General features: G+C 35.9%; 1 protein-coding gene across 1 annotated transcript; it reads left to right on the top strand.

The window, feature by feature from the left end:
• The first annotated feature begins 6,626 nt into the window (after positions 1-6,626).
• LOC122638042 (trypsin-2-like) lies at positions 6,627-9,208 on the top strand. Its single transcript, XM_043830662.1, has 7 exons — positions 6,627-6,804; positions 7,302-7,405; positions 7,489-7,583; positions 7,661-7,820; positions 8,135-8,245; positions 8,310-8,459; positions 8,913-9,208. Exons 1-7 carry the CDS (start codon positions 6,714-6,716, stop codon positions 9,180-9,182), a joined length of 981 nt encoding a protein of 326 aa, XP_043686597.1. The 5' UTR covers positions 6,627-6,713; the 3' UTR covers positions 9,183-9,208.
• The last annotated feature ends 12,201 nt before the right edge of the window (positions 9,209-21,409 follow it).

The following is a 21,409-nucleotide window of genomic DNA, read 5'->3' as shown; positions in this document are numbered from 1 at the left end:
TCTACAAATCTAAGATTCATCAAGAATCTATATTATGAATAGCGTAACTTCGATTGTAAATATTCTTGGCAGCAATAGTAAATTATAATATCCGGTATAATAAATATTAAATGTTATCCATACAAAGAAGCCTTATACTTCAAAACATTGCAATCAGATAACTGAATGTAAATATATACACCATTACATCGTATAACGATAGCAAAGTGAATAGAAGCTAGCGGCAAATCATCAATTCCATTGTGATCAAAATGTACCGATATTCGATATCATTTTGTTCGAGATACTGTAAATTGGATATCTACTAATAGCTGATATTTCTGGTTGATATTGTTAGAACATAGTATATAACTTTGTATCCCGTTGAACATAATTCTAGGAAAATGCTAGGAATGATTAATAATTATTTTTGATAACGATTTTTGAGTTTTGATTTTCCAGTGGAGATGTTATAAATATATCAAAAATGTTTCTAATACTGCCATCTTTGTATGACTTAACGCGATCAATTACTTTTAATTAAACAAAAAGAAATGGGATGGAGTTCATGACTTAATAAAACTTAATAAAACAAAATACAAATTGTAAATGACGATACATCTATTTATTTATATAGCAAGACGACATACAAAAAATAATGCAGATTGTAATGCAAATCGATGAACCAAGATGACACTATGAGATATATATTTTCAATATATTTACAACAGCTATTAATAATACAAAAGAATTTATTTATGAAGATATCGATTTATCAAACAAGAACAATTAACAAAAATATTTTTTTTTGACGATGTCACAGTGCCTTCCATTTAACATATCAAGAAAAAATATACCTTTTTTGTTAGAAAGATCAAAAATTCAAATCGATTTCATTTAACGAGTCAATAATTTCTTAAAGTCCCTCGGAGTTACATAATAGAGAGGCCTCGCAGCCGTGACCTCGATCCCGAGCAGAGACTCGGAGAGTATAAGTATGTCCTGTCTAGTCCCGACGAGTAACGAGCCTTCTTCGTGAGTCTCGACCGAAGACTGGTCCAGCGGCGAGTACCACCGCAAACGAGCAAAACCAGATGCGAGAGAAGTCGAGTTACTCCCTATCTCTTTCTCTCTCTCTCTCTCTCTCTCTCTCTTTCTTTCTCTCTCTCTCTCTCTCTCTCTCTTTCTTTCTCTTTCTCTCTCTCTCTCTCTCCTGCATGGTACGGATAAAACAACCACCTTCCACGACCACGACCTTTTTGTAGGCACCCGGTACAGTCACTGCGAGCAAATTCGATGCAGTTTCTCCGATCTCTTATGCAACTTCAGCACCTACCGATTCAGAAATAAATGTTTCGAGGTATGTGCTATTATTATTTTTTATCTAGTCTAGAGTTTCTTTTTTCTTTTATACAAGATTTCTTTAACGATCCGTCAATCTGTGCTTCTTAGAAATTGATTTCTTCTGGATAAACATAATTATCGAACATAAAAATAATCTACGACTCAGAGAAAATATCGAGCCCTCTTTAGGTCGACATGGAAGAATGGAGTAGAAAGCATTAGGATCTATATATAGGATGTTAAGGTACGACAAACGCAATTTTTCGGGCGTTGGAGGGTAGTCTTTTTGTCCGAAAAAGTGGAAAGACGCAACCCAATTTTTACATCGAGAAGAGGCTTTTCTCAAGGAGGTACAAGCCAAAGGGCCGTCAGCCGCACGCCTACCACTAGGGAAAAGGGCTCGAAGATGCTTTCGAAATGTCGCGTTACTTCTCGCTTCTTTCCTCTTTCTCTCATACTCTCTCTTTCTCTCTCTTCTTCATTGCATACGCTCACACACAAGGACGGAAATGGTAAATCGTATAAAAAATTCAGCCACGTGGGATGCGTATTGGCACAAAGAGAGCGACTTTGAAGTAGAATTCGATAACCGTCGCCCTATCGCAAGCCCAGTGAAAGCGGTTGGGTCGAGTACGAGTCGCTTGAATTTCGCTTAACCGAGGTATATGTATGTACACACATACATACATATATACATATATACGTACATACGTACGTAGGACTGTGCACGGCTGGAAATGAAATAATCCTGACGAGAAGATGCGTTCTTTTTCATCTTTCGATGTAGGCATTAATTAAAATTCTTCGTTGTTCTCTTTTGCACTCTTGTTCCCTGTCTAAATGCCAAAAATTAATTAGAGAAAAAATAACTTTTTAAATTTTTAATAAAACGGATAAAGGGAAATGGAAATCATGGAACAACTTTCTCTCTCTCTCTCTCTCTCTCATTTTTCTTCTTCTCTTTTCTTTTTTTTTTTTAATAAAAGAGTTGAAATCTTTAACGAGATAAATTAAATAAAGTGGTGCTTCGATATAGTTCATAAAATCTCTTTATCAAGCAGATTTTCTATTTAAAATATAATTATTAGAAAAAGGATATGTTTGAAGATTAAATTTTCAAAGGGCTAATGGGCTGAATAAGAATAAACAATGCATAGAAAAGGCAAGAGATTTTTGCTCGTTATTCGCGTTTCTAGAGTTTGTTCTCCGAACGAGATAAAAGGAGGTGGAGGGTGAATGGGTGGTTGCTGTAGGCGAACTCGTATTTGTACGGGGAATGGAAAAGGTTCCGTTCTGCGAGTTTTCATCCATCGTCCACTTGGCGAAGCGTAACGACCAGCCGAGCCAGACGATGGACTGGGAGAGAGGGATCGTCTGGTAGGCCTTGAACGGCCCTTTAACTGCTTGCACTCCAGTCAAGGTTACCTTCTTCCTCCTTCCACCACACACCGGATGGTAGCGTCGTGGAACGGTCTTCAAGCATGAATGTGCATGTTTTTATGTGTCTGTGTGTGGGAGAGAGAAGGGCTCCGACGAATAGGGTCGTGAGTTCGCCACTTTGTCAAGGTCGAAGTGTTTCTCATAGCTAGATATATCTACTCCGTTTCGAACTTCGTTGAAATGTTTAAGAATAACTTTATGCACTTTTTCTTTCTTTCCCTTCGAATTATTTAGTAATATTGACGGTCCATGTATGTATATATTATATATATATATATATATATATATATATATATGTTTTATTCTTTTAAACATTTGTGGATATGAACGAACATTTTACTTCTCCTTTATACATTGATTCAAAAATGAAATTTAAATTAATATTATTTTAATGGAATAAAGTTTACAAATCGAACAAATCATCGAATTAATCATTTTTTTATTTATAAATAAATAAGTATTATTATCATCGAATATCGAGTTATCTGAGAAGTTAAAATCTAGCGAGAATAAATATTTCGCTATCTATCGAAAGATTCTCGGAGTGGTTAGATTCAACGTACCATTCCTTATCATTATGTACCATAAACATTATCCTCGGTACCATCGAGAATGATTCCGCGATCCGGCTGTAAGAAGCTCATAGAAGGTAGCAGCAGAGTTGGCTCGAGGAGGACGAAGGAGGAGGGAGTGGAAGGAATGTTGGAAAATGGTGTGAGAGAGGAGTGACTCGGTCGTAGTAGTGGGCGGCATCGGAAAGGAGATAGAGACTGTGTATCAGCTAAGACGAGATAAAAAGGAAGAAGAAAGAAATAGATAGATAGAGATAAAGATAAAGATAGATAGATAGAGAGAGAGAGAGAGAGAGAGAGAGAGAGAGAGAGAGAGAGAAGGAGAGAAAGAGAGAAAGAGTTACGTAGTCTTTCTCAGAAGAATAAATGTAAGAAAAGATATAACTTTTAATTTATACGAAGAGTAAATATTTTTATAGTATATTCAATAGATCATTCATCAAATAAAATTTCGCCAACAGTTACATTGTTTATTCAAAATATCTAATCGAATCGTCTACTCCTATATCACGTTTTCTCTTATCGATTCAAGGTCACGAACAATGGGAACATTTTTTACTCTGGACCTTTCGTTGTTCGATGTACGCGATCAGCTTAATATTCGTTCAAGGCCTTCGCCCCAAGGCAGAGAGCCTTTAAATTTCGCGGGTGAGATCGAGAGTACCCTCGGCCATATTCTCTACGGTCGCCCACGCACGGCTCTATCTACTAATACCACTTTGCTTGCCTTCACAGATTCGTAATACGCACGCAAATACATACCATGTACATATGTACGTGGATGAGATACGAGGAGCAATAAGTTTATGGCATGTCCCGTCAGACGCAATCAACCCAACACAGGGTATATATTTCGCTTTTTTGTGCTTCTCGTGCGTTACTAATTACTGTTGATTGCGATAAAGTATCCTGATATTTTGTTGCAATGTGTTGGAAAATGTGTTTCTTCCTCTCTCTCTCTCTCTCTCTCTCTCTCTCTCTCTCTCTCTCTCTCTCTCTCTCTCTCTCTCTCTCTCTCTTTCTCTCTTCCCTTGTATTTTCTAAAGATATTTTCCATTTCGAATAGTAATTTCAGTCATTTTTATTTTGGAATTTTCACTTCTTGAATGAGCCGTAGCTACTTGCAAAGGAAGAAAAAGCTCATCACCGATGGTAGAAGAACCACAAAGCTCGTAGGCTTTCGACGATAGTTCTCGCTCGTTATTAACCTTCGTCTAAGTGCTCGACCGTCTCTCTGTCTATTAACGGGAGTAGGTACCGCCGGCGTGTATTTTAACATAGGATGTATTCGAACTTTAGGGTTTGGGAAAACGGGTATAACGAAGAACGAAGAGAGAAGAGCGTGTTGGAATCGATATGTATGTAGACACGCAGTTTGGCCGATCTAACGCGATCCCGATGCGTAGACAAGACCACGAACCTTGCGATAGCTTCGTCGGCTGCACGGAGATTGTACGTAGCGTTTGTATGGGGGCTTATGATGGTTGGAATGGGAAATGGCTGCTCCTATCAGCTCTGTACACTCTCTCTCCTCCTCCTTCCTTCCTCTCTCTCTCTCTCTCTTTTTCTCTTTCTCTTTCTTTACCCTTTATTCACAACTCTTTCTCTTTCTCTCTTTTCCTTTATTTTTCTTCTTTTTTTGCCTGTATTTTTCATCTAAATTATTTTTCATATATTTCATAACTTAAGGATATATAATATAATTTATCATATAAATGTAGAATTTATTAATACTCTTTTTTCACTTTCTCTACATTTTACTTTCTTTTCTTCTTTCTTTTTTTTTTTAAATGCAAGTTTTTAAATCACGGAAGCTTGGCAAGGCCAAGAATATTTTGCTGATCTACGTCGATGGTATCTTGAATGCAGGATATTTTGCATGTTGGATACTCGTTGAGAACTTGCAATTTAGGGATATGCCTAACGAATAACCCTAACCAAAAGAAAAATGATCTTACTTTGGAAATTCCATTATTTGCAGACCGTACTATCCTCGAACTTGGGAACGTAAAATAGATAGAAAATTCTTTTCTTTGGAACTTTTTATATCATGCGCAGTATCCAATCTCGTATCGATCTCGTTATTTTATTGAAGAGATAGATAATCGAGACCAATTTAAAAGATACTATGTTTTTGAAGTATTGTTATGTTTTTTTAATATCTTTAACGATTTTGATTTTTTATAAAAGGTTTTGCTTGTATCATTTCGCGTACATTTATTTTAGATATCAATTTTATTCGATAAGAAACATTTAATTGAAATTATTTTTGGGATATCTCTACGAGATGCTATTTTATAAACACGATAATTGATAGGCGATAAAACATTTACCGATCCATTTCTGATACGGCTTTCGTTTGAGTTTGTTTTATCGATTTTACTCATTGTTTTTGATTATTAATATTACATTCTCTATACAAGCGTTTTACCTTTTCGCTTTTCGTTTTTCAAAAATAAAATGAGAGATAGGTCAGACAGATGAAATCTGAATAAAAGAAAAAGAAATATTCTCATATTTTATAGGATAAGAAAATAAACAAATTCCTATATCCGACAGTGATCCTCAAATTTATTGCACGGTGATCGAAAAGACGGATAAAAATAGAGAAAATAAAAAGAAAAAGAGTATAAAATATTCCGATTTCCTCAATGTCTACTGTCACACTCTTAACGGACACTGTTTTCTTAATAATAAAAGATCCTGATCGTGTCAAGTATAATCATGGAGTGCTCGTAGAGCGTAGTTTTCGATTAATTTCGATATCAATATATGCTTGATATCGCAGCGAATTTATAATTAGTATGTCTACGATTATGATAATTGATAACCGGGCGTTCTGGATTTACGGTCACATCTTTTGTGCGTGTGTATGTACACGTGCGTGGGGAAACGTAGTAGATTTATGTCAGTGGAACGATCAAGATCCGGTAGTGATGGCTATTTGGGTGAGCAAAGAAGTTATTGTTAGTTTTATGATAACCTCAAAACTAGAAAATAGATAAAAATTTCATACGACATGATGCTTTGCATTATAAATTATTAGTAATTTTTATTTGTGTATTATTTGTAGTTCAACTATTATTTTAATTAACTTGATAGTTCAATGAAATATACAAATATTTATACAATTAATTTACTAATAAACGTTGTATGAATTTTTTCCATGATGAACTTTTCGCCATTACCCACGCACTACGATAAAAATTACAGCAAGATGCTATAAGCGATAACTGATTATCGCGCTACGATAATAGAAGTTTTTGTTAAACGTTCTGGGAACGTCAGATAGCAGAAGATTTTCAATCGTTAGTATCGTGTGATCTGAGGTTCTGGACGAACAGTGATTTCAGTGATTTTCTTATCGAGTACTGCATAATGGGAATTCACTTGCTTTATCCTTTACACTCACAGTTTTTAAGTTTTATAATCGTTACTTTTCTTTTTTACGAGACGATTGCCATAAAAGGTGAGTAAAAAATTGAAATTTGTATGGATTTTATAAGCCCGAATCAAACGTTTTGCATAACATGAAGATATAATAAAACGAATAATTAATTTTCTCCCAATGTTGTTGTTCCACGTCGTCCGCAAGCATTTTCCCTCGATATTTTTTCTCTTACCCTTCCCTTTTTCTATCGCGCACTGTCCACGAGATATTATCATGAAAATTCGAATGTCCGCGTAATTATTTCATGTGGAAAGTTAATATGCATAATCGACTGAAAATACGTCGCTTTGAGAGAAACCGAGGGTACAACGAAAATTGCAATTACCTTAATTGACCGACCAATCGGCAAGCATATGACTGAAATTTTATTCGAGGGAGAAGATAACGTTCGAAGTATAATTATTAAGGAAAATTATTCGTCGCTTGTCGAAATAGAATGGAATTTATAACTACGCGTTTATTCTACGTATATATCTATATTTATTTATCTTATTTTATCATATGCGTTTTGTCAGGTGAAACAGTTAATTTATACGATGATGTCGAAAGGATCAACTATAATATTACCGGACGTATAGTGAATGGAACTAAAGCAGTTATTACTCAATTTCCGCATCAGGTATGTATTATGAATGAATTGATATATATACACACATGTTCTTACGAAATAAATTCATTGGATAAAAACGTTAATGCAAGTAGGTATCATTGAGACGCACTTGGTCCGGAAGTCATTTCTGCGGTGGAAGTGTGATCAGCGAAAAATTCGTTTTAACAGCGGCACATTGCATGTATCTGTGAGTAGTTATATTTTTCTATAAAAAAATTTACAAAAAGCATTTGGAATGAAATGGAAAATCAATAAATTATTTAGTAACAAAGTCCCCATTAAACCTTGGACCATTCTCGTTGTTGGCGGAGAACTGCAACTCGATCGCACAACGAAGACTGGTCAGAGAAGAGGCGTTCGAGAGATTTTACTTCATCAAAAATTTGATCATAAAACTTACGAAAATGATATTGCTCTACTTGAGGTATGTATATATTCTAAGCGTTTAGAAATTTGTTACTTACAACGCCTGTGTCTATCATATTTCCGATAAATAAACAATGAAGCGATGAAAGTCGACATCTAATCTTATCTTTCTTTTCTTACCGATATTGTTAGGATTAAAAGTTATAAGATAATCTGACTTTAAGCTGATCTCATCGTATCATTTATACATACACATACATACATACATACATACATATATATATATATATATATATATATATATATATATATATATATGTACAAACTCTGTTCAATTTTACTTTCGTCTTACGCATATCTTTTTTTCTATAGTTAAAAATACCATTTGAATTTACGCCACAATTGAAGCCAATTCCTTTACCTACAGATCAAGTTCCACCTGGTACGATCTGTCAAGTATCAGGATGGGGCTATCCTGAAGAGGTGAGATTAAAAAATATCTTTATTATTTCGATTATTTTGAAGAAAATTATTTAAAATTTGATAGAACATTCCATCTGTGAGTAACGATTTGATGTACGTGGATCTGCCGATTTTGAGTATGGAAGATTGTCGTAATCTCCTTGTAGAAGTAACAAATTTACCACCAGGGATGTATTGCGCTGGATATATGGAAGGCTTGAGGGATGCTTGCCAGGTAAAAACTACTATTTGACCAGAAAATATGTAAATGCAAATTGTTGCGATCGATTGATCTTCATCATAAATTAAATTTTATTTGATTAAATTTAAAACATTTTATTTAGTCGTTTTTTATATTAGTTTACTCGCTTTATGATGCTTATCGAGCGATACAATTTCTCGCATTCGTTATCTCGAAACTTTGTTTGACCAAACGAAGAATCGATTATTAAGCTATAAGAATATATTTCTCGAGCAACTATCAATCGGTTTCTATTTGTATCAAATAACATTTTCCACTATTATCGTTCATAAGCCATTACTATTTCATTTATATTGTGTATATCATATTTTAATATCTATTTTGGTATGTACCGAAACGTACTGAAATAAAATTTCCTTTTTTCGTAATGTACACTCTTTTCCCTAGGGTAAAAGTTTTCTAAAGCATCGTAATTATTTTTCGCAGGGTGATTCTGGTGGTGGAATGGTTTGCAACGGTGTTATAATGGGTATCGTTTCCGCCGGAGAGGGCTGTGCGAGACCAAAACTTCCTGGAATTTACACGGACGTTTTATATTACAAACACTGGATAACGTATCCCTTAGCTTATAAGATATTCGATCACTATGATTCCGATAAAGACCGTAATGCTGCCGACAACGCACACTCAACAACATCTTTTACGATATTCTCACTCTGTTCGTTATACCTTTTGAAATTGTTATTGCTCCAGTAATAAATCGTTTTAAATTTTATAATTTATTTCTTTGAATCAGAATTTATTTTCGCTACATCTATTTATTGTGAAGTTATCCAAAAATATGTTTATAATACATTGATATAAAGTATTTATGTTATAGCGCGATAATGTAAAATTATTATAATAATCCTCATTTCGAAAATTATTTGAATTAATTTGTAAGGTAGCAGTACAGATCATCGTTGATACGCAAAAGTGTCTCCCCTGGCACACGTTAACTCAGAGGATATACACGAGCTTACTTTTCTCTCCCCCTTATCCTCCCTTTTAGTTTCATGTATAAAAGTAAGGCAAGGAGAAAAGGCGCACCCCTCGACGGTGTTTGCCGTTAATTGAGCCGGACGTACTCGCGAAGATGGGGTTCCCTGATATATTTCCGTAACGCGACGGGACCTCGTCGCAACGAGTTTGCGAGTATTCCAAGCTCCGGGATGCTAGCTCCACCGCGAGTCGATAAATTAATAAGGTAAGATCGTTCGCATCTCAGGAATAATGGACTTTTTCCTACTTAAAAAGAAAAAAGAAATAATATTAACGAAAACAAACTTTTAATTCCGATATTGCTGGTAGCCGATTAATTTTATTACGTTTTAATCAAAGTTCAGTAACTTTTTGACCTGACATTTTATTCTTAATTAAGTTCTATCTTAATAAATTATTAAGATGAAAGTAAAATTAATGTTTTGATCGTTGTGAACCGAAAATTTGTTTGATGCTACGAATCCCTCGTACACAGGTATACGAGATGTACACGTGGCGTATAAAAAGAGAGGAATAAAGAGAGGGAGAGAGATGAAATTTGTAACAGAGAGGGGGAGAGAGAGAGAGAGAGAGAGAGAGAGAGAGGAAGGAGAAATAGAGAAAGCAAAAGTCCGATGACGGATCCGCTTTGATCTCCAGCGAAAAGCCACGATGGTGAGAGCGCGTAAAAAGCTCATAGCTACTTGTTACGAGGTCGAGATGATGATAACTGTTCAGCCACTACCTCGAAAAATGTATTAGCGATATTACTGTCTGCCATTTCCAGGAAAAATCGCTGCCAGCGCGTATCTTCCTCTCTCGGTTCCCAAGGTTTGCTTGAAAATACGTTCGACTCAACGAAATATTGAACCTCGAAAGTCGACATTTTGCTGAATCTTTTTCTTTTTTCTTTTTTTTTTTTTTTATTACTACATGGAACGAAGTGGAAGAAAATTGAGAGCATTCGACGCAAAAGCTTCACTTCGAAGTTCATTTCGATTAGCGTGATATCGTAAAGTGGACATCCGTTCACGAAAGATAATCCTTTGGGAAGCCTAAAAGTCGACTATCGAAAGGGTTTCGAGGGTGTATCGGATCTAACGGATAGATAATAGTCACGTTCGAGAAAGCTTGAAAATATAAAGCGTAAGCGTTAAAACCGAATATATGGTTAGGGAAAATTAATCTTTTATTTTTTGTTAATATTTGAAATCAGGAACGTGCATATAAACGAAACAAAATTTTTAATGAATATAGAACGTTTATTTACGACGTTTATCAGCCCTCTCAACCAATTCGTAGAGAGCGAAAGCTTTTTTTTAGCTGGCAAGAACATCTTTCAGGGGCGGAACCATTCCACCAATTTTCGTTTCAGGCCCGTAGCATAGCTTATGTATGAGTCCCTCGATGAAAGAGCTTACGAACTCCATTCGCGACCTCTTTAATACCAACATCGAATAAGAATTCATTAGTGTATATATGTATGGCTCGAGAACCGAGGGTAAGAGCTTCTTTTTCTCTCTTTCTCTCTCTCTCTCTCTCTCTCTCTCTTTTTTGACCACAGTCGTGGGGTCGAGTTTTAAATAAATTAAAAGTTTATCTTTTTTACGCACCAAGTAGCTACCTATCGGCGAGTTCGGCAAACGAGCGAGTTCGAGGAAGGAAAGGAAAAGGGAGAGAGGGGTAGAAGTTGAATATCGGCTACCCTCGAGAGGAAGCGAAGTTTCCTCTAATTACTTGTCGAACGCGAATCGAAGCTGAACGAGAACGAAGGAGGGGAATGTACGAGAAGGGTCGGCTCGTAGCAGCCTATTCAAGACGTGGGCCCGGCTTCCTTCCTTACTTCCTTTACTTCGAGACGCATTTGAGCTTGCAAAGAGAAGAAGGGAGTGAGTAAGAGAGATATTTATTAAAGGATCCAACAAAGTGAACCGAAAAGTGTGGAAAGAATAGAAACGAACGTAACGTAATAAGAAACGAACGTAATAAGAATAAACTAGACGAATATATAAATATATAAGATTCGTGAAGGAAGAAAAAAAATTTGAAGTAATTAGTAAAATATATTTTATTTCATTCAGAAATAGAAGATACGTTTTAGCAGGGAATATTATTTATATTGGTTGTTTTTCGAAGGTAATGCCTTGACTCAGTAATACGAATACTGTTGAGATAAAGGACCATGGAACGGTCGCATCTGATTTCACGGGCTATAAAGCTGCCTAATTGCTCCAGCAGGCGTGGCCATTTTGCTTTTGCAGATGACCGTTAATCGTTGACCGAGAAACGAGAGTTATTTCTCCTTCTACTTCATCTGGCAGAAAAGCTGACTAATACATTATTTGAAATAAAAAAAATAAGATATATATGTATATTATATATGTGTATATTATATATATATATGTGTGTATTTTATATATATACATATACATATACATACATACATACATACATACATACATACATACATATATATATAAAACTCAAAGGTTTGAAGAAATCAAACTATTCGTATCATCGAGTTGGTATTTCCAAGGAAAACATAGTGGGAGTTCTCAAAGTTTCATCTTACTTTCCACCCTTAGCTAGTGATATTGTCGGAAGCGTTGACAGCAAGATGTGTAAATTGACGAGGAAATTCTCTATAATTAGAAGGGAAAAGCGACCATTCACTCTCGGTATGTCTTTGATCTTCGGCCCTTCAACAAGCCTGATAGAAAGGAAGAAGAAGAAAGAGAGAAAGAGAGAGAGGTAGAGAGAGTAGTTCCGCCATTATTGATCGATCTAATTAACAGCCTAAGCGATATCTTTTTAATGACGAACCGGAGAATCTTAGAGTATCGTTTTTCTTGAGAATACGATTTTTAATCATTTTATCTCGACTCTCTCTCTCTCTTCTCTCTTTCTCTATCAATTTTTACATCTTTGTCCTTTAGTCTCTTTTTATATTCCCTTTATTTTAACGTTGAATTTCTTCGATAGAAGAGGAAAACAATGGGACTCTCTTCTGAGAGCGTTCACTTTACTTCACAGGAAATTATCGGAAGATGCGAGGAGGGTGTGGAGAGCAAGGAGTAGGAAGGAAGACATCGGAGAATCTCATTTTCTATGCGGCAATTACAAGCTGGGAGAACGACTAGGCAGCTCGCTAGCTATCGGCAAGAAGAGCGGAAAAAGGGCATTTAAATGGGCGATTCGCCGTTGCAAGCGAACCTTCCTTCTGTGGTCTTTCAAGCATAGTTACCGGCGACCGACTAATTAAATGTAAACTTGCCGTACTTTTCTCTCTTTCTCTTTATCTTTGTCTCCTTTCCTCGCCATTCGTTTGCTCTTAGTTTACTCTTTCTTTCTCTTTCTCTCTCTCTCTTTCTCTTTCTCTCTTTCTCTCTATCTTTCTCTCTTTCCCTTGGTGTCTCTTTTAGCCGTCAGTTGCCACGCGCTTTCTCGTAGAACTCCAGGAGCTTCGAAAATTTCCAAGTCGCTTATTTGCGTTTACCCAAGAGTCGCCGGTATCTTCTGGGAAACATGGACGGCTAATTGGCTGCCGTGCATCAACCTCTTTCGCGATGTCTAAACGAAATTCGCAAAGAGCGACATATTGAACTTACTTTGAACATTATTTTGTTACATTAATTAACAAAAGTCTGCATGTATAATGTCGATGATGCATAATACGGTCCACTCAAGGATATTCTTAAAATTAAAACAAAGTAAAAAAGAAATATTTCTTATCTTAAGTTAAAAGCGATCTGGTTATTTATTATCCGAATGTTACTACTATATTCTGCATTCTTTAAAAATAAACAACGATATCTTTTTAATCGTGTTTCTTATAAAATATAAATCTAAGCATACACAAAGAAATTTCATAGACGAGAAGGAAACATTTGACTAAGTCATCTATATCGAAAAACTTTTCAAGACCACGTATGGTGAATGTTCATTTACTTTCATTCTAAAAAAATCGATTTATCGTTAGAAGCGCTTGAGAAACAAGTACTTTTTCAATAATTGTCAAACGCTGGTACTTTCCAAGTTCTAGTTTAGAGACTTTTTTAAAATTCCACTAATTCTATACAGGCATATTTTTATTATACTACGTGAGACATCAGATCGCTCTCTAAATTCTCAGCAACGACCTGCGCGAAGCATTTGTTTAAGGGATCGGAGCTGTCTAATGTCTTGACGTTATTATCCGTGAGTCTCAAGATATTCCGCCGATTTTAACGGTACTTCCGCAAGAAGTTCCGCACGATTCGCCGTTCATTTCTCAGCAGCGTTTATTGCGGAACTTAATGCTTCTTACAAAATTCGTATTACCGAATCCTCTCGTCTGCCGAGGCTCTTTCGTTCTCTCTCTCTCTCTCTCTCTCTCTCTCTCTCTCTCTCTCTCTCTCTCTCTATCTCTCTCTCTCTCTCTCTCTCTCTTTCTCGACACTTCGCTAGACGATCTTCCGCGAAGACATTAAGAAACTTTCTTGGTGGATAGAACGACTCGGTTGGTATTAGTTCTGGTAAGTGAGGTCGTTTATAGTTACTTCCATTGTCTAATCCCTTCTAATCGCCCGTCCAAAACGTTACGACTTTACGTATTTTTTTCAATATTATTCTTTTTAAACAGATACTTTGAAAAATGTATGATATTTAAGGGAAGCTACTGCGATGACATAAAAAAGAACGTCTTTTTATAAATTTTTTGGTTGAAGAATCAATGTGTCTATATACATATTTTCTTGTATTAATAAAATATATGTTTTTGAAGTAATATAAAAATATATTCTAATGAAATAATGTTTTTGTTATACGCGCTTCAACGTCAACTTCTGCTCAAAAAACATGTTTGACCAATTTTTGGTAGAACCATTTCAATCGATATAACATCAATTGCACGAAAAAATTTTTTGACACGTGATTATTTTTACAAAGGCACAGCTTCCAAGGAAAAATTTTCAAAATTAATGGAAAAAATATCTTCTAATACTTTTTGTAAAAACAGATTAAATCTACAATCAAAGATCTTGTTTTAGACATCCTATAAAAATTTTAATTCAGTAAGATTAAAATGTATTGAGATATGTATGTATTTAATTCGAAAACTATAGTTTTAGTAGTATTTAGTAATTTCAATAATAATATGCGAGCATGCAATTTTACAACAACTGCTACAATTTCGTTAAAGTTTCGAATTTCAATGTAATAATAAAATTTCAATTTTTTTGTTTAAACCGTTACGGTGACTTCTATCATTATTGGACCGTTTTATCGAATTTCTTCAATTTTCTAGAAAGAATTTTTCTAGAGTAAAATACACTAGATCTATTGTATCTTATTCCATTTTCTTACTTTTTCCTTATTCTTTATCCTCTTCTTTCTTTGTCGAGCATAGCGATGCAATTACTTAAAGTAACCGCCCTTTTCCGGCGATGAAAAACGCAGGTTCGTAAGCGGTTGCGTTGCTTAAATCCTTGCCATTTGTCAGCTTGCCCTTGGCTAGTGGACGACCTTTTTTCTTTTTTTTTTTTACTTCTGCATCTCATAGAAAACGTAATAGAGGAGGTCACTGGCCCTGGAACTCGTCTTTTTTGCATTTCGACCTTTCTTCGAAGTTTTCCCTTTATCGTAGATAAAGGAAGAAGAGATGATGAGAGAAGAAAGAAAAAAGAAATTTCTTCGTTAAAGTATTCTATGGAGGACATCAAACTCATAATTTATTTTCTTACCTTCGCATAGAAATAACTGACAATGAGAGAAAAGAGTAGCAACGATTGTCTCCGTTTTAGAATCGCAATATTCAAGGCCGTCTGGCTGTTGACTCTTTTCGCTGACATTTTTCATCCAATACGCGTGTTCCTGTCGTTATGAAAAACGGAAGGGGGTAAACGCCGTTTTCTCCTTCTCGGGAACCGCCATTTTTCTCTTCTCGGGAACCGCCTCGGCAAGAAAGGAACGCACATAGAAAACAACAGAATAAAGGAAAGAGAGAGAAAGACAGAGACAGAGAGAGAGAGAGAGAGAGAGAGAGAGAGAGAGAGAGAGAGAGAGAGAGAAGGAAGAATGTATAACGTCCCAAACTAACAACATTACTTTATCTTGCAATCTCATTTTTTTTCTTTTTTCAAAAATTTCCCCTTGCTTCCTACAGGGCTTGTGAAAAAGGTAGAACGTACGAGTTAACTCTGTCTCTTTCTCTCTGGATCTTATTCTGGAGTTTCTTCGTTCGGCACGACCCCTTAATTTCTTATTCTGCGACTGTCGCGTCGGACTCGTAAAAACTCGTGCTCGCGCTGATCTGCGCTTGGTCGTAGAGCTTTCCCGTGCCAAGAGGGGTAGATCCTCGTTGATGCGTCACGACTCCTTTTCAGAGGGACCGTCGAATTCGGTTACGTACCTGGCGAAATTTTCTTGGGATTACAAAGATAACGGGTAAAAAATGAATTCGATTCTTTATTAGATTTTTCAATCACACTTTTTAAAAATGCTGTAAAAAGTTGAAAGAGTTTTAGAAATCATCTGTACTCTTCATATGGAAAATGATTGAATTGATTGATTATATAAACTCTTGGAGATAACGAAAAATAATTTCACTCTTAATAATTTCAAACAAAAGCTAGGTAGTCACGTTTGAAAAAAACATTTGTATTCCACGAATATTCTCGTCATCGTGAAAACGACGGAATCGTCGGTTCCAATTACGAAATGGTTGGAAAGAGGACTCGAATAGACAGATAAAGATTGAAAGAGAAACCGAGAAAATTCCACAAACTCTTTTATGCTTTGCATAGGGTAATGGCAACGCCCCATAGCTTCGTGCCTTCGGAAGGCCCTCTCAATGCCTCATGTTGCCAACAAAGAGTCGTATTTTTAAACGTTTCTTGTTACGCTGTGGACGGTCATGAATTCTCCTCGAAAATTTCTCGTTACCGGAGATGTTTATGGCGCTCAACGTTTAGGAGAAATATGAAGTTTCGAGGGTAAAATGAGACTCGATGGATTAGACGAAAAGAGTTCAAGCGGTACGGAATAAAGTTACACCGGGAGAAATAAAAAAAAGGAATAACTTGATTTAAGCGCTCACAATTCATTCATACTGATATATAAAAATTCGTTATTTTATCAACTAAGAAAGAAATATTCATTTTATTTTGATTTCGTTTGAGATAAAATTTTAATTAGTCGCATATCGATCTCGTTTTATTTATATATTGTACACATATTCAAACTACTTTACATACGTACCACGTACATATATGCATGGCATGTATTGTAGATACACATCACGGAGACTGTTTTCCCTAAGTGAAACCCTCGAAAGCCCGTTGCATTCTCGACAGCATTCACTGTCGGATTGCTCGCTTTCAGGCGCTCACCACATCGCGTAATGCAATTTCGCAATGAAAGCAATTACCGTGAAAACAAGCCCTTTTGTACAATGCCCTTTCTCTATTCTGTGAGGGAAACAGAGATAGAGAGAGAGAGAGAGAGAGAGAGAGAGAGAGAAATAAAGAGAAGTGATGAGAAGAGGAAGAGGAAAGTATAACCGGCCGTCGAAAGGTTAAACCGATTATTGCTTCGATAATAACAGCAGACGAGAAGGTTGTTACTAATGTTGCTTTGCTTTTCTCGTATAACGTTAATCATCTTCCATTGCATTCGAGGCCCTTCATACGTTCGAATGAAGCAATAGATAGCGAATATTCGTGATACTGTATGGGACAAGAATGTCTTCTGTAATCAATGTTATATAATAGTGGTATGAATTTTTATATAGGAATTTCTATAAATTAACGATTTTGACAGACTCCCGATTAATATATGTACAGTTAGCTTTATAGAATGAAGAAAATGAACAACTTAATTTATTGATAGTCAAGGATTATATAGGTAAGAGAGCTCTGGATAGATATTATTAACAACTAATAATTTTTATATTTCGTCAAATTTGACAACTGTGATATTGATTTTGATTCTTGCTAGTTTTTCTATTCATCAACTTACGAATAGTTGCATAACAAAAAGTTATGTAGAAAATTTATATAGAAAAACATAGATTTTCTTATTCGTGTTCGCGTCATCGTAAACAAATAAGATTGACTAATCGCTACGAAGATGTACGTCGTTTTTTATTACGGATAGTAAAGAGCTAAAGAGAATTTTGTAAGTATCTCGTATCGATCTTCCAAGTTTAAATTGATTGATGCTCATGTAGAAATAATTAGTGGAAACACGATGTATGAAAAAATATGATTGCATTAATCGTACGAACCTATATAACCGAAATATGGTTACGAGGAATTATACATAATTTTTATTAATATTTGCATTATTAAAATAAGATTATTAAAACAGTTTCTTGTTGAACAATCTTTCTTTATATATTTCGAAAGAAAATGTTTATCAGCATCTTCGAAAAGCTTTAGCCACCCTTCTTGGATCTCAATCTCGATGCAGACACTTCTTCACGGAACCGTTCCGGAAAGTTATTCTTTGTCTCTAGTACGACGCAAAAAAATAAAGAAGATTCCCTCGAATCTGTCAAAAGTCAGAGATGTCGCCGTGGTAACGACTCTTCCTACCAGCGTCCCTAACCACTCTCTTTGGCGACCCTTTGCCGATCCTTCGTTGGCCCTCCTTCGTCGACGTCGTCGTCGTCGTCGTCTTCGTCGTCCTCGTCGTCTCGTAATCGTCTCGTTGCTCGACGATCGCTTTTTTGTGCTAAACCGAAAAACTTGGCAACAACTCTCGAAACATTTAAACTCGTTTCTTTCGGTATCGGGAAAAATTTAATTGAATTATTATACAAGGTGGGGCATTCAGATTGGAACACCTAAATATCTTCGTTATTTATGGTTTCATGGATGAAAAAGACAAAGTTACATTATTTGAAGTGCACATGTAGCGGTAAAATCATTCTTTTTCAAGATTATTTTTTCTTTTTACAAGATTTCAAATTCGTTGGAATTTTTTTAAACGGGAGTACAATTCTCTTTTATATAAATCAACTTCTCGTGACATTCTGAATAAAAAAGTATCAAAGTATAACATGCAGATATTTTGAAAGAATGTTTGGTGATTTAAGCGTTTAAATATAACAAACTATATATTTTTTTTTAATTGAAGTTAGAAAAAAATGTTAGAAAAGAAAAGTGAAAGATTCAAGGTAACTTACGTATGTTTATATGACCTTTTTATTGTTTAGATGTACTAAAGTAATCCCTAAAATATTTTTCACTTGTTCTGGGACATCCTGTATATTAAATTTCCGAGGTATCGACCCTTCCTCTCTTTCGATTTTTACAAACGAAATTTCCATTTCAGTTTGAAAGGTATGCAAGGTCGACTTCAAAAGTGACGTTTTGACGAGCGAACGATTGTTCGATGATAAACGATATTGTCTTTTTTCTCTGTTTGTAGTTAGGAACAGTTTTAACAGAAACGCGACATTCTCTTTTACGACGGGCACCAATTTTGTGGTGAGTGCGAAAATCGCCATAGAACAGGTCCTTTTCCTCGTTGGACCGACTATGTTATCGAGATCGTTATCTAAACGGTTTTTGGTCGATCGTGGGCCAACCCCGGCTCGGTAAATTCTCGATAATTAGAGCCACCGTATGAGCTTGGGCTCGCTTTTATCTTTTCCATGATGGTCCCTCCACAGCTACAACCGGCATCGTTGTCGCTGCTATGACTATTACCACTGGCATATCGTATTTTCCGCGTTCTTTTTCACTGCCCAGACCACGTTACAATTTTTATTTTTTGTCACAACTACCATCGAGTCTGCGGTTGGTCCTCGTATCGTGCTCGCCCGATAATTGTACGATTTATACCAGACGGTAAAAACAAAGCAGTTTCTAGTTTAGAAATTAGAAAACGTTTTTATTAGCCCTCCTAGTTTCCTAGTATAAAAATAAATAAACGAATTTAAGAAAATTGTAGCGAATGTTTCGCATGATTGCAGAAAATTCTTTATGCTTTCGATAACTTAAAAACTACTTGAGATATGTGAAGACTCTTTTGGACCTTCATATTTCGTTTCAAAATCTAAATGTGTTGCATTCTATCGTTTAAAGGAATTGACGAATTGATTTGAAATTTGTGTAAAAATGAGGTTACTTGCAAAGAGGATCGATAAGTAATTTCGGTTCCAAAGTCTTAAAAATTCATAAAATATAGTACAAGTAACATTCAAGTACAAGTAGGATTCAAACTCTGCATAATGAATATTTAAAATATTGTTAGTTATTAACGTGAATTAAGTGTTTATCGTGTGTGTAATATAATAAATAGCTTATACTTAAAATAAGCTTATACTTAATTTTGCTACACACAGATGTTTAAAAATTTTATAAGCGGAACAAAGGATCGATAATAGAAACTTGGTCTTTCCTTACTCTGCAGATCTCCCAATTTTATCCTCTAACTTTAAAAAATAACAGCAGCTTTACGTTTCACTTAGCACGCCTTTTACCGAGCTCGTAAATGGGAGGGGTGTTTTTGCGCAAGAATGGAGGCTCGTGTTTTTCGAGATATCGCTTAACGAGGATGAAGGCGGTCCTGGGCAATAGTGGTAGCAATGCCGCCGATACGATGACGACAGTAGTGTGCTGTTGGTGCTTTCAGGAGCTCCCTGAGACTATAGCAATATCGGATATGATATATCTGACCGGGTGGAGCATCTTGTCGCACCGGAGACGGTGTTATATTTAACCGGCTGCAAGAGAAGCGCCGAGGTAATTGCCACCCCCTTGGACCTCTCACCCCTTGCGAGACTCGTAATATCGTTATTTTTATGAAGTTTTTCTTAGGAGGAAAGTAACTCATATACCCTACCAACGTCTGCTCTTTGGCTCGAGCAGTGTGAAGAGCCCGGGGAAAGCGAAGAACGATAAACTGTCCCGCGAAAAGGACCGAAAGAGAAAAGGGAAAAACGTTCTGGTGTGTGAGAGAGATAGCTACACAGATATTTCGTTCTGATCAATTTTAGCTAACACGAGTTATAACGGCAATAAATAAAAATAAAATAGGTATATATCTAATACCGATACTCGACCAATCGAAATAATAGTTTTTCAAGATCTAAACGAAATGATTCTTCTTCGTGACAAATGACTATTGTCTTTTAACATTTTTCAAGGATTTTGAACTCGCGAAGAAGAAGAGGAGAATAAAAGAAAAGAATGAGAAGAAGAAGAAGAAAAACGCGGAAGAAAGGACGAAGTAATTTGAAATGCACTTGAAGCCAGCAGTCGTATTAATTAAGGGAAAACTTTTTTAATTCGAACGCCGTTTTCTTATAAGTGAAATTCACCGTCGCTAGTACGAACCTACACTCTCTCCTTTCTCCTTTCTCTAGCTCCCCTGCCATATCCAATCTCATCCATGAATAATAAATAAAGCGTCGACCGAACTTTATCATAAATGTTATACACAGACGCTCTGAATATTTACTCGCATCGGCCATACGAGGGACAAAGGGGGCGTACGGTGGAAGGGTGGCACAGGGATGATTTATTTTCGGAGGATTATAACAGGGGTGAGGACTAGCCTCTCTTTTCTCTCTCTCTCTCTCTCTCTCTTACTCTCTGTCTCTCTGTTTCTCTCTTTCACTCTCGAACTTGATTCTACGCTATAAAGAAGCAACAGTGATAACGAAAACTCACTTCACTACAATTATAATCATCAATCTTATGAAATCATAGATAATAAAAAACGAATCATAAGTTATAGATATTACTTTTATCTAAATTCGCTCGTATAAGACATAGATATGGATAGTATTTTGTTTCGTCATCGTTGATTAATTATTGAAAGAACGAGAGAGACTATTATGACATTTTTTATGACATTTCAAATACTTCCAAAATATATAGAAAACAGTAAAAAGAAAGGAAGAACGTCCCATGGCTTCGGGCGTCTCTCCGAATTAATCAGAAACGACAGTGTCTCGGAAAAGAGGTTCGGCC

This window comes from Vespula pensylvanica, chromosome 2 (genome assembly GCF_014466175.1).
Source record: "Vespula pensylvanica isolate Volc-1 chromosome 2, ASM1446617v1, whole genome shotgun sequence".
Lineage (NCBI taxonomy): Eukaryota > Metazoa > Arthropoda > Insecta > Hymenoptera > Vespidae > Vespula > Vespula pensylvanica.
This window is presented reverse-complemented; position numbering and strand designations above follow the sequence as displayed.

What these genes read in the sequence shown, in the direction of transcription:
- LOC122638042 (XM_043830662.1), top strand. Translation starts at nt 6,714, where the DNA reads ATGGGAATTCACTTGCTTTATCCTTTACACTCACAGTTTTTAAGTTTT. An exon ending in TTACTCAATTTCCGCATCAG is followed by an intron (nt 7,406 to 7,488) that starts GTATGTATTATG and finishes TAATGCAAGTAG; the next exon opens with GTATCATTGAGACGCACTTG. An exon ending in GATGGGGCTATCCTGAAGAG is followed by an intron (nt 8,246 to 8,309) that starts GTGAGATTAAAA and finishes AAAATTTGATAG; the next exon opens with AACATTCCATCTGTGAGTAA.